This window comes from Chanodichthys erythropterus, chromosome 22 (assembly GCF_024489055.1).
Source record: "Chanodichthys erythropterus isolate Z2021 chromosome 22, ASM2448905v1, whole genome shotgun sequence".
NCBI classification, from domain to species: domain Eukaryota; kingdom Metazoa; phylum Chordata; class Actinopteri; order Cypriniformes; family Xenocyprididae; genus Chanodichthys; species Chanodichthys erythropterus.
This window is the reverse complement of record NC_090242.1, coordinates 13,771,341-13,785,704: the sequence shown is the minus strand read 5'-3', so window position 1 is coordinate 13,785,704 and position 14,364 is coordinate 13,771,341. Positions and strand designations below refer to the sequence as shown.

Below are 14,364 nucleotides of genomic sequence, written 5' to 3'. Positions count from 1 at the left end.
AAACAATGACACGTTTAGTCATGTGACGCATATTGTACGATAGATTTGTTTATACTAGGGCTCGGTGATATGGCAAAAAAAAAAAAAAATCAGAACGATTGACCGATTCACGATTTCGATTTTTTTAATGTTTAACTAGTCAACTTAAAAAAGTAACATTCTCTTTATTAACAATCTTATAAAAAAAACATGCATGACATATAAAGGCAACTTATCTACTATTATTAACAGCAAATGCTTTGTAAAAACAGAAAAGAACAGTTTTCAGCCTGTCACCATCATGCAAACATGAAATATCAAACATACAGTAGTAGTTCTTTACAGGTTTTTGCATTCCACTGTGCTATTTTTCCAATTGTTTTTTGGCTGTTGCACTCGTGTCTTGCGTCTTTTGCAGGATCTCACCTATGAAATGGCATTCTAAAAACATGGAGCTCAAGTAAAAAAAAAAAAAAGTTTAACTCACATCTAATAACTTTTTTCCCCATTCCACTGCCCACGTCTCTTTTTTTTTTAACGCATTTCTGAGTGAACAGCCGCTTAAGACTAGCGATGTGTTCTATGTTCATAGAGCGTCACACGAGAACGGTTAATCAGGCGAACCATCATGTTGTCGGATCATTTTCTTGTCTTAAAGGGATAGTTCACCCAAAAATTAAAATTTACTCACCCCAGGTTGTTCCAAACCTGTACAAATTTCTTTGTTCTGTTGAACACAAAGGAAGATATTTTGAAGAATGTGGGAAACTGAACTGTTTTGGGGCACCATTGACTTCCATAGTATTTTTTTTTTTTTTTTTTTCTACTATGGTAGTCAGTGATGCCCCAAAGCAGCCTAGTTACAAACTTTCTTCGAAATATCTTTATTTGTGTTCAACAGACCAAAGAAATTTATACAGGTTTGGAACAACTTGAGGGTGAGTAAACGATGACAAAATTTTCATTTTTGGATGAACTATCCCTTTAACTGTTATCATTGCTGAATTGTCAACATGTCTAGTCAAATGGTAATGTTTGCTAACATTTTTATTTAAAACCACAATTTCTCGAGGCAAATCATGGCAAAACTTTAAATTAGAATAAATCGGGGGAAAAAAATTTAAAAATTGCCCAACACATGTTTATACCAAGTGTGCTGCACTCATCCTATAAAGTGAAGCCAAAACATTTCAATCGCCCCCTGGTGGCTGGCTGCAGTATAGGTTATAGACCCCGCCCTCTCCATGTAATCGAATAGGATGTGAGCCAGACTAAAAATCCAATTACACTTTACACATTTTTTTTCCCCAAAGATGGCTTCTGTCATTTTAGGTAGTCCTCATTCACATATGTTCAAGTGTTCGTTTTCCAACAAGTTTGGTTTTAGTTAGTTATTTAATGGTATAAAAATGGGTTGTAATGTCATGATTGACAGCGGTGTGAGATATTTTGCTAATAAAATGTTTGCGCCAGAAGAATAGCGTGACAACTTTTTTATGTCTGGTCTCTTGGTATCATCTCAGTAAGCTTTTATTACATTTTAAGCATGTGCAGTTGAATGATTTAAGTGTTTTCCGACATTTCAGTGTGGACAAGAAACTTTTGGACGGAGAGCGTTTTGAAATGAAAACACCAATTTCAAATGCATCCAGATTAGTGTAGATATACTCTAAAAGTGAGTTCTGTTTGTTCAGTGTGATTGGGAGGCATTTGTTAACTGGTTGTACTTAATTATGTCATATTGTTATACATCATTGTAAAATTTAATAATTAACGTTTGATCATGATTTACCAATATTTATGGATCTAGAGTCTTGCATTTGACCACCAACCAGAATTGTGGGAAGGTTATTTGACATTCTATTCTATTCTATTCTATTCTATTCTATTCTATTCTATTCTATTCTATTCTATTCTAAATTCATTATCTCTTTGCTGCATTCTACAAGATTAGTACACAATACAGACACACACAAATACACACAGATATTCACACCCTACACACTGCAATTTTTTTTTTTCCTGTTTTTGCGTTCTAGGCATCAATGTTTGTTACAAAGAGATCGGTGTGTGAGTGATTTGAGATGAGGAGATTTCCTAGGTGTGGAATGGTCTTTATTTACCATAGATATCTGCTGATTCCTGGCCTTCATCAGAGAAAGAGAAACACCAGAGAGAAGGAGAAAAGAATCACACTAATCATAACGATGCTTCATGGGTTATTAAAACAAACTATGTCAGATTTTCTATCATAGTGCTACCATAGTAGTATTTTCCTTTCATAGTTTGATCAACAGAAAATGTATGTTCACATAAAATGGCATCTGCTAACAGCTATACAGAATAAATGTGAGCTAGTATTTCATTAAAAATTTGTCTCTTTAGCTTTTACTATGTGTTCTGCACTCTCTAAAACAAGAAAACCAGACTCGCTGCATCATTGAAACCCCTTTGAAACAGTTCAGAAGCGCACTTTAGACAAGAATAGGCTGTTTGTCAAAAGGGGACGTGTGAATAGAATCAGTCAAATGCTTATTGAATGTTTAGAAATCTTCATCAAAGAACAGGACAACCTTCTGTTATTTTTACTCCTTTCTTGTGTCCTCTCAAACTGATGAAGGTCCCCAGAATCAACCATCAACATTTACAAACTGAACAAATGCAACATGGTAAACCTAGCTAATAATCTAAAACTACTGAGTGAGGATCTGTATGATCTGTATAAATAATATAATATAATATAATATAATATAATATAATATAATATAATATAATATAATATAATATAATATAATATAATTTTCATCAAAGCATCCAAATGATGATCAATATTACTGATTATTTGACTAAAATTACATTGTTTTAGCCTGAATACATTTTTCAGCACACAAAAACAATTAAAACATTAAAATAAATCAATAAAATTAAATCAATCCATTATTAAATGTCTTTTTTTTTTAAATAAATAAATAAATAAAAACGTAAAAATCATGATATTTCTTGATATTTCGTACATGCATGCATTTATTAAAATATTTTTGTTGGTGTAACCTAATGTAGTGAGTTTAATTTATAATATTTTATAAATAATAAAAAAATATATAATAATGTGAATGAATGAGTGAATAAGTGGGTGAGTAAAGGAATTATTAAATTCAATAATGAGTGAATGAATGAGTGAATGAATGAATGAATAAAAAAGTGCGTGAATGAATGAGTGAATTTATTAGTGAATGAATTAATGAGTCAGTGAATGAATGAAAATGAATGAATGTTTGGATGAATGAGTAAATGAGTGTGAGTGAATGAAAATGAATGAATGAATGAGAGGATGAATAAAAATGAATGGATGACAATGAATGAGTGAATGAATTTGTGAATGAATTAATGAGTCAGTGAATGAATGAATGAATGAATGAAAATGAATGGATGACAATGAATGAGTGAATTAATTAGTGAATGAATTAATGAGTCAGTGAATGAATTAATGAATGAATGTTTGGATGTATGAGTAAATGAGTAAGTGAATGAGTAAATGAGTGTGAGTGAATGAAAATGAATGAGTGAGTGAGTGAATGAATGAATGAGTGAATGAATTAATGAGTCAGTGAATGAATGAAAATGAATGAATGTTTGGATGGATGAGTAAATGAGTAAATTAATGAGTAAATGAGTGTGAGTGAATGAAAATCAATGAATGAATGAAAGAGTGAATGAATGAATGAGTGAATAAAAGAATCATTGAAAGTAAGTGAATGAGTAAAAGTGAATTAAAATGAATGAATGAGTGAACAAATGAATGAGTGGACGCATGAATGAGTGAATTAGTGAACAAATTAATGTCAGTGAATGAAAGAATGAGTAAAGTGTGTGAGTGAATGAAAATAAATTAAATTTATTATCTGAATAAATTCAAGAAAAAAAAACATTCTTCAGTGTTTCATTTTAAAATCGTTTCATACATTTTCTTTGTCCTGAAAATTTAGACTGAATATGTCTTACCATATATCATATCGATTTGTACCTATTTATAGTGTTGTGCATAGTATAACAATAAACAATAAAATAATTTTAAAAAATAAATACAAATTTCAGTCCTATCCAATCAGTTGTGAGTGATGGAGGATATCATGACTGGTCACAGTGGTCCAACCATGACTGAATGAATCAAAATCCTGAATATGGCCAAACTTTAGCACAGGCCTGAGTATATAAAAGCTGTGGCCAGTCTTTAATTAGCTAGCAGTAGTGTGGACACAGCTGAGAGGCTGCCAAATCCAAATAAACAGGTGACAGATGGCCCCAGGCGCACTAATCGATAGTGCTGAGAGAATTAGGGAGAGCTACACTCACTGCCTCCACCTCGGCCGGGTCGTACCACACATTGATGTAGGGGTGCTGCAGGGCCTCGTCCACTGATATCCGCTTAGCAGGATCAATGATCAACATCTTAGACAGCAGGTCTCTGGCCTGACTAGCTGTAAAACACATGACAACTGAGCTTAGAAATGTTCACATCATTAAAATGAGGGCATTTGACAGAAGTGTATCATTTTTATAAAGCTAATGTTATATATAGCATAGCATTAGAGCTGAGAAATGTATTAAGCAAGTAAACATAGTTATTGTTGATTTCAGATGTTTGAGGAATGCAGTGCAAACACCTCACAAAATAGACACCACAATCTTTATATTTTATCCTCTATTTCTGTTTGTTCCTTGGCAAGGGCACTGAAAACACCACACTCTCTTTTCCTGCTCTTCTTTCCTCAAGCTCTCACCTTTCCTTCCCTCTCTTCCTCTCCACCTCTGTACGCTCTCTGATTCCCTCACTTTCTTGCTCTATAAATAGCTGGGTAAAGTCAGACCCTTTCTCTCTCCTCTCACAGCATCATCCCATCTCTCCCTTCTCTCTGCCACCAGCTGGACCACTTCAAAATGGCCGACACTGGCTTCTGCAGATCCGTATGGCTGACTCTCACTCTCTGTGACTCACTCCCCCTCTCTGCCTTTCAATCTCAATTTGTCATGTAAATGTTTTATTAACATGACAAAAACTTTACATTTATATTGACTAAGTTTTTGCAGACTATAAAGTAAAACTGAAATGCAAACAGAAACAGAAAGAGGCAAAAAAGTCAAACTGAACAAAAATAAAATGACAAAATAGAGTAACATAATAAAATAAAATACATGAAATGGAACAAAAATATAATGAAATACCATAACAAAATAAAATAAATAAATAAATATAAAATAAAATAATGCATAAAATGAAACTGAAACTCAAACTGAAATCAAACAGACAAAATGTTAAAGCACAAAAGGAACAAAATTTAAAGAAATAAAACAATGACGACAAAATGGCGATATAAAATGACATGACATAAAATAACATGACAAGACATAAAATGACATTACATAAAATTACAAAATGATAAAATAAAATAAGATATAATAAAATATAAAATATAATAAAATATAAAATAAAATATATAAGATATAATAAAATATAAAAAATAAACTAAAATAAATAAAAAACATAAAATGAACCTGAAACGCAAACTGAAATCACAAATAGACAAAAAGTTAATGTACAAAAGGAACAAAATTTAATATCGTCATTTTGTCGTCATTTTGTTTTAGTTTGTTACATTTTGTGCATTAATATTTTGCCTTTTTGTGATTTCAGTTTGCGTTTGTTTCATTTTATGTATTTTATTTATTTTAGTTTATTTTTATATTTTATTATATCTTATATATTTTGTTTTATATTCTATTATGTTATATTTTATTTTATATTTTATTATATTATATTTTATTATTTTATCATTTTTTTATTTCATGTTATTTTAGGTCATGTCATTTTACAAAATAAAACAAAATGACAATACAAAATGACAAAATTATAAAATAAATAAAATAAAATATTAAATAAAATATTAAAATGTAATAATAAAATAAAATATAGAAATAAAATAAAATAAATAAATAATAAAATAAAATAAAATAAATAAGGTGGCTCCTATTTTTGGACTTTTGGTTCACAGCACAGCCCATATTGGATGTTTTCCTTATCTCACACACCCAGAACAGTTCACGGAGCCTCAACTAACAGGCTGATGAGTTGAATCAGTGAGTCATCAAAAATGTGCAGTGCAATGTTTCCACAAGCCCTGGAATTAAGTATGTGTTGAACCCTCTCCTCCATCACACTGTGACAGACCGAGCCTTTAGCTGCTGTCCCTAACGGCAGCTTCAGAATCACACTCATATCCGTTAGTCTCACCCACACAATTTACAATCACAAATACACAAGAGTCTAATCAGCACAGCAGTGCCTTATATCCTTCTTTGTTTCCCAAACTGTAGAAAATTCAGCATCGGCCTGTGATGTCTGTTTACCAGGAATAAACTCCACCATGCAATTTCCATATCAAAAGCTCATGATTCTCCTCTGTTATCCCCTGAAGAACAACAGAAGCTCTGATAACATTTCATGAAACGTCTCTCAATTTTGCAAATGGGAAGGAAATTGCTGCCTGATTCTTGCAGGCAAACCATTAAAATAACACACATACAAATACAAAGAGAGATGAGTCTAACAGAAATATCAGTGTTCACCTCATTTGACTATTTATTTAAGTATTCTAGTGTATTTTTGATATATATATATATATATATATATATATATATATATATATATATATATATATATATATATATATATATTTTAAAGTAAAAGTAAATTTTATGTGCACAAATTCTTACTTACCTTTGAGTTTGTTGTGCTCCGAGTCTGCAGGGAAGAGGCAATCAGGGAAGAGTTTGGGGAAGGTCAGGCCAGCATATTTTGGCCTGTTCTCCACATAGTTACGCACCGTCGGCTGCAGTTTCTTCATGAACTCAGGAGAGGGTGTGCCGAGCTGCTCTATAACCTTATTCCATTGGTCGATGTCTGAATGTGGGTGGAGTCATGGAAAAAAACACCTACATATACACTCCTCACCCTTCAGGTTGCTTATGCGTTACATAAAGCATAATATTTCACTTTTAAACAGAGTATAAAATAAAGATAACTACATAATGTGGTTATTCTAACATGATTACACAAGACAAACATAAAAACAAGTGCCGTGAGCCCAAAAATGCCATCGGTAATAAAATAAAGTTTGATTACACTTCCTCCCAAGCATAATAAAAGCTACATCAGTGAAGATTAAAACACCCAGAGGAGTCCTATTTAGACTCTCTGTGTGAACAAAGCCTGAATCTGTAGTACATAAATGGAAAAGAAACCAAATCGAGATAAGAGAAATTGATACTGATGACACCAACCAGGTGTCAAACACAAACTCCTGACACCATAAGATCCAATATACCTTATATTCCAATATTACTCATTATTATAACTGTCATTTTCATTATGCATTTGCATCCTGGGATAAGACTCATAAGGTGGAACTCTCACTGAAATCTTGTAAGAGTTCATTTCAAAGGCAAAAACAGTTTCAGAGAACTAATGTTTTCATTAAGTTGCTATATCTGCCTATCTGCTCTATATCTGCTCTATATACTGTATAGTACTGTGGCATCATTTTATGTCAAATGCATCAATATCATCCATTCATTAACATAAACTCAATATTTATATTGAAAATGTATTACCCTTTATCGACATTGTTTACGCCAACATTTCAAATTTCAGTGGCATTTCTGTCAATTTCTGTGTTATTTTTCGCCCCAAGTCCCTGTTCATTTCTGACCCTGATCTATTACCACATGCTTGAGTTGATGTTATCACATAATGGCCTAACAGTTCCAATCAGATGCCTGACCTAATATTGTGAGCCAAGGCCGTAACCATGTATTGAACATTGGGGGGACCTTTTTTTTTTTTATTAATAAAGCATAAAGAAACAACACAGTGAATGAAATTGCTGCTAATACAATGCTATCAGATATGTACAATAACAATTGTAGAAAAAAAAAAAATAACATTACGATGTCCAGAAATCAATTTTAACAGTACATGTTTAATGTGATATTGTCATAATACAATATATTTTTAGTTCCGAGATTCTTCAATTTATTGAATAAATACATAGGTCCGCGATGAATATTGATATTGATTTTCCTAGTGGTCGAGTGGTAGAATTTTTGTTAACATTATCAAAAGTTGCGTGTTCTAATCCACCCTTGCATAGTTTTTTTTTTTTTTTTTTTTTTGCTTATTAAAATCAAAGATGTCCATCAATGATAGTATATCAAGAGCAGGGACACATTTGTGTGCAGTTGTTTTGTGATTTTACCGGAAAAATAGAACCTCCGCAACGGTGTTAAGCAATCGATTACGCGCCCGTCTGTGCTGTGAAGACTGTGTGCACAAGCAAAAAGAGAACGTAAACCCTGTCTACTTTTTAATTTGATTGGCCATCTCAATCAGTTTGACATTGACGAGCGTTCTTAGACCGCTGAGGCAGATAAAAATGTAACTTTTAAACCTTTTTGTCATCCTAACAACATGCAGAGTGCTGTAATGAAGTGCAGCAGAGCAGTGCAAGAATTTCAAATATTGGGGGGGGGCGATTTGGCCATTTCAAATTATTGGAGGGGACGTGTCCCCCTCAATGTCTATGGTGGTTACGGCCCTGTTGTAAGCAATAAATGAATTAATATTAATGAGTTAATAATGTAACAAATATTTTATTAAAATGATTTAATTTTTTTATATCACCAAAAGTTTGGAATTATGATTTTCTAATGTTTTTAAAAGCAGTCTCTTATGCTCACCAAGGTTGTAAAAAAATACAGTACAAATATTGTAAAATTGTAACAGTGTGAAATATTATTATATAAAACCCCTTCAGCCGTGACATATTCACGATACACCACTAGCCTAGAGTACCTTATTGCTTTTATAAAACGGTTACCAATACAAACATTAAAGGCAAAAATATGTATCAATGCAACTTTCATGAAGTAAACTTTCACTATAAGCCTTCCTTCCGCCAGAAAAAAATAGTCCCTGACCATGAACAGCAACAGAAGTTACATTTTTACGCCATTAGATGGCGGCAAAGACTGTCTTTATGAGTGTGTCAGTCAGTAGCGAAGACTTTTACATTGAAAAGACTGAATTGTTGTGAACACGGAACAAGACGCAACTGACAAATGCTTTGACTAGCGCTGTCAGTCACAGGAAAACCCCTTAACTGTTAAAAGGACAAGATAATACATCGGACATTTAGACTGATTTTTTAATATGAACATAGGACTGACCTGAAGGAAAACGATAATGACCAATCAGAATCAAGGACAGGACCGTTTTATAATTTAAATAATTTGTTGTCTATTTGAATAGATTTTAAAATGTCATTTATTCCTGTGATCAAAGCTGAATTGTCAGCATCATTACTCCAGTCTTCAGTGTCACATGATTTCACCCTCAGAAATCATTCTAATATGCTGATTTGCCTTGGTAACAAGAAGAGACTCAAAAGTAGTGTATATAACACCTGAATGTTACCTAACACTTCTTACTTAATAAATCTGAACTGCACCCTTGCTACAAAATGATCTATTCATTCGTGTCATTATCACAGAAGTGCAGCGGTGGGAAATTAGAGCAGCTAGGGCAGGAACGGGATGGAGAGAGAGACTGCTGGAATTCAACGCTCTTGATTAGTGCCATTTAAGCGAATGGTTTACGGCATATAGGTCTGAGCTGAACAGAGTGAATGGATCCTGAAGACGTTAAGAGCCGTCTGTATGGGTGCCTAGCAACAGACGGGGGAAATGGATGTTGTCATGGTAGCCCAGTTAGCCTTGGGGAGTCACATGACTGCTTTTGCTCCCCAGGCTTCCCATGATTCCCACAAAGGGGGGTCCTGGTTCAAAGGGCCGGGGCAGCGAGGACCACATTACATCATCCAACAGGGAATGGCCCGCCCACCCAAAACACAAAGCCAGACCCGTATCTCGCTCCCTATATCTTGCAATCACACATTTAAGGGAGCCAAACAAACAATAACAGCTGCCTGGTGGCTTTCTTTCTACAAATAGCTTCCAAAATCAGGTTAAATTGTGAGTCTAATAAAAAACAGGTTTGTTTCTATCAGATTCATGTGATCTAGGAGTCTAGCAAGAATTTTCCAATAGTATCTACAGCAATTGTGTGTATATATATATATATATATATATATATATATATATATATATATATATATATATATATATATATATATATATATATATATATATATATATTAAAATAGAAAGCATTTCTTTTAAATTATAATAATAATAATAATAATAATAATAATTCACAATATTAATGTTTTCTCTGTATTTTTGATCCAATGAATTCAGCCTTGTTGAGCAGAAGATATCTTAGCAGACACCAAACAATAACATTAAAATATATATAGTGAATATTAACATTTGAATATGCATGTGTGTGTATATACACGCACACACACACATTCATATGGTCATATCTGGCAAGTAAAATATGAAAGAAGACAGCAGAGTGGAGAACAGACAGAAGGGAAGGATACGATCTGTCCCTGGAAACAGCACTGTTCCTCTTATAACTTCCCCAAAGATACAGCCTACAGACCACATGTCCACTACACCACACACATACACACATGCAACATACTATCAGACACTCAATATATCACATAAAATGACACGCATACTATATATTTTAATTTAATAAGTCTTTTCCAAAACCTGATTTTGAATACTACATAAGCAACTCGTATGCTCGAATCAATTGATTTCAATGCAGTTTGTTGCTTGGATTCATGCTTTCACAAATGCTATCCACAATTTGGAACACTCACTTGTGTTGTGTTGCTTTAAAATGCGATCTAGGCAGGCAGCTCAACAGATTTACAAAGAGTACTGACTGAGGATAGTACACATGTGACACATTTAAAAGATTATCCATCAATACCTCCATTTTGTTCAAAATCTCACTTCACTTATGAACTCACGCAGGTTCAGTGAGATAAAGCAATCTTTCATATTCATGATTTAAATATTCTAATTTATTATTAAACGAGGAGATTAGTGCCATCTATGTTAAAGGATTAGTTCACTTTCGAATAAAAATTTCCTGATAATTTACTCACCCTCATGTCATGCAAGATGTTCATGTCTTTCTTTCTTCAGTCGAAAAGAAATTAAGGTTTTTGATGAAAACATTCCAGGATTTTTCTCCTTATAGTGGACTTCAATGGCCTCCAAATGGTTGAAGGTCAAAATTATAGTTTCAGTGCAGCTTCAAAGGGCTTTAAACGATACCAGACGAGGAATAAGGGTCTTATCTAGCGGAGCGATCGATCATTTAAAAAAAAAAAAAAGTACATTTATATGCTTTATATAAACAAATGATCGCCTTTCCATGTGCTTCCGGCAAAACCGCACTTTCGCATTCTTCAAAAAGCTTACGCACGTCCTGATATTGCTGAGTTAGATGCGTTTCTGGGTCAACATATTTTGAAAATTTAGTCTTAACCCTATTCCTACCCTTAAATCTAACCCTACCCATAAGTTATCCCAAAATCAGAGGGAAATGATAGATGGATAACACTGATGTAGAAGCACCAATTCATGATTTTAAGCCGAAACTTGACATAAACTTGTCCCTCAAATCTGATTGGTTGATTTGAATGTTGTTCCAGGATCAACAAAAATGTTTACCCAGGAACATGTTGAACTCAGCAATATCAGGTTTTGCAAAGCTTACGCTGTTTGTCCTACGCCTTCCCTATTCTACTTACGAAGCGAACACAGCACCAGCTCCAATTTTTCCGTAAGTGTTTTCATCAAAAACCTTAATTTCTTTTTGACTGAAGAAAGAAAGACATGGACATCTTGGATGACATAGGGGTGAGTAAATTATCCAACCAATCCTTTAACACTAGCACTACCAGAATTCTATAACTACTAGAACTGCCAATAGCGGTCATTTTGACTGTTCATACCAGACAGCAGTGAATGTCATTTTTGTCATGTTATATTTACTTCAAAGCTTCTATGGTCATGTTTTATGAAAAATGTGGGGTAATTTAAGCATACATAATATAATATGTTCGTGATATTATTGTGTAAGAGCTACTAGACCTCCCACAAAAGTGCATGCCGCAATTTGCTTTCCGCAATTTGCATCCGGTAAGCTGGAGATCATAGTTTTTCACCGCAGTTAAAATGTTGTTTTTGAAAGTCAAAATGTCAACAAATATAAAATGAAGCAGAATATTTCGTTAGATAAAAACATATTGTGAATTTTGGAAATGATTACATCTGTCTTTATTCAATACATTTTGACTTTTGGAGTTTACATTGCTTTAGCATTATCGGAAATGTTTGGACCACACGAATCGGAAACAATTTTATGCAGCCTCTAATGAAATCTAGAATGAATAAACTCTAAATAAAATCACTCTCAGAATCAGTGTCAGACGAACTGTCAAGAGACCAAGAGACATCGCTCTCTGCTCCTCCATCAGACTCTGCATTATCAATGTTCTCAAGCAAGGATAAAACCTCAGTGACAGTCATTTTCTTTCTTGTTGCCATTTTGACGGTAAAGCTAAGTTTTAGCTTAGCAAAAGCATACAAAACTGCCAGAGAAAGGTTGCTAGGCAACAGCTACGCACATCTATAACGGCGGGAAAAAGCGCTGAGGAGATACAACGCCTGTAATATGTGCGGTCAAATTGACCGCTATGGCCATTCAAGGTAGAAATACTCAGAACTCTTTTGTGTTTTGTAATTTTAATAAAATAACAATGTTAAAATAAAATTTACATTAATTTAAGAAAAGTCATGGAACTGTAGTTATATGGGTTTTATTTCAACAAAGTTATTACATTGCAAATCTTTAAAACGGTCAAAATGACTGCCTTGGTAGTTCTAGTGTTAAGAATCTAAAAGAGTTTAGCACAATGTGATACAGGAAAAAAAAAAATCAAGGCCAAAAACGTACAGGCATATCAGTCTCAAAATTACATTTTCAACTTTCTTTAGTGTGTAATGTTGAGTGTGAAAAAGGTCTGCAAAGTTACAAAGCACAAAGTCAGTCCAAAGTGATTTATACTCTATATCAGTGTGCACTGTTTCTGAACTCCCTGAAACACCTCGATTGTAGTTTTGAGTTTCTTCCGGGAACGAACACGTCACAATATTCCTCATTTAAATAATTCCTGCTATTGGCGTACACAGATAATGGGGCGAGGTCTGGTTGAGTTGTGTTAGTAGTGTGTTGAAACTTGCAGTTATGGTAAGTGGCGTGACATTTCTGAAACATGCTTGAAGCGGCTGACCAATCACAACACACTGGTCCAGCTGGCCAATCAGAGCACATTATGCTTTTCAGAAGGAGGAGCTTCATAGAGACAAGAACTAAATAGGGGTGTGTTTTCCAAAAGCATCGTTAGCCAACTATGGTTGCAAGTTCTGTTGAAGTGTGTTAGTAATGATGGAACTCGCGACCATATTTGGCTTCGGGAAACGCACCCTAGAGAGTGTTACTGACAGACTGGAAAGTGGGGTGCTGTTTTAATGTAAAATATGTGTTTGTTTTTTGAACATTCAAGCATAAAAATCTATTCTAGAAGACCCCAGAAACAAAATCAAGACACTGAAAAAGAGCATGATAGGTCTTCTTTAAATGCAGCCAAAATGAAAATGTTAAAAACTTAAAAGAGCTTTAGTGTTTTAGACTCTGGTAAAGTAGACCCTGTAGATGCTGACTAGGTAAGAGGTATCGAAGAGACAGCACAGCAAAGAAGTTCATTCAGGCATGTGTTAATGAGTTTTTAAAAAGACCCAAATAAGCCAAGCTTGGTCTACGGGATCAATACCTTAATTGCAGTTTGGAGAGTAGAAAACAAACACTGTTCACTGTTTTAAACAAAGACTATAGAATAACACAAGACGTGTCATTCATATTGTTTTGAATGGGAGAAAGTGTAACACGCAATATGGCGGAATAAGTCCCGCCTTCTAAATAAGAACCAATCGCCGACTGGTAAAGTCATTGCATCACTTCAGCGGCCGTTAGAATCACCGGTTTCTATAGAAACAGTCAGACGCGCGCCTCCGAAGAGATGCGCATTTAGGTCTGCGCATGCGCATTAGCTTGATCCAGCCTGAAAAATACATTTTTTTTTGTCATGATTCGAGCGTTTTGTTGTTAGATTTCATTGGTGATTTCCAATATGAAATTGAATCATAAGATTGGCGAACAGTTTTAGAGAATTTGATGTTTCCCCATTCAAAGAGATTGCATGATGCTCAGGATGCCCGAGAGGTGTTTCAAAGATGGCCGCTGAGTGAAATGACTTGTCTTAAAGGGACTTTGTTTTAACT

At 34.0% G+C, this 14,364-nt stretch overlaps 1 protein-coding gene across 7 annotated transcripts in view; it reads right to left on the bottom strand.

The window, feature by feature from the left end:
* mapk10 (mitogen-activated protein kinase 10) overlaps positions 1-14,364 on the bottom strand; it is a 76,257-nt gene that overhangs the window by 11,680 nt on the left and 50,213 nt on the right. For 5 of the 7 annotated variants that reach the window (XM_067375272.1, XM_067375279.1, XM_067375278.1 and 2 more), the window contains exons 8-9: positions 4,333-4,457; positions 2,103-2,126 (exon numbers count right to left, since the gene is read on the bottom strand). In XM_067375272.1, the coding sequence (XP_067231373.1) occupies positions 2,103-2,126; positions 4,333-4,457 (149 nt within the window). Of the gene's footprint in view, positions 1-2,102; positions 2,127-4,332; positions 4,458-6,754; positions 6,938-10,538; positions 10,611-14,364 lie in introns of all 7 variants that reach the window. The other 2 variants (XM_067375280.1, XM_067375273.1) reach the window with 2 other exon arrangements.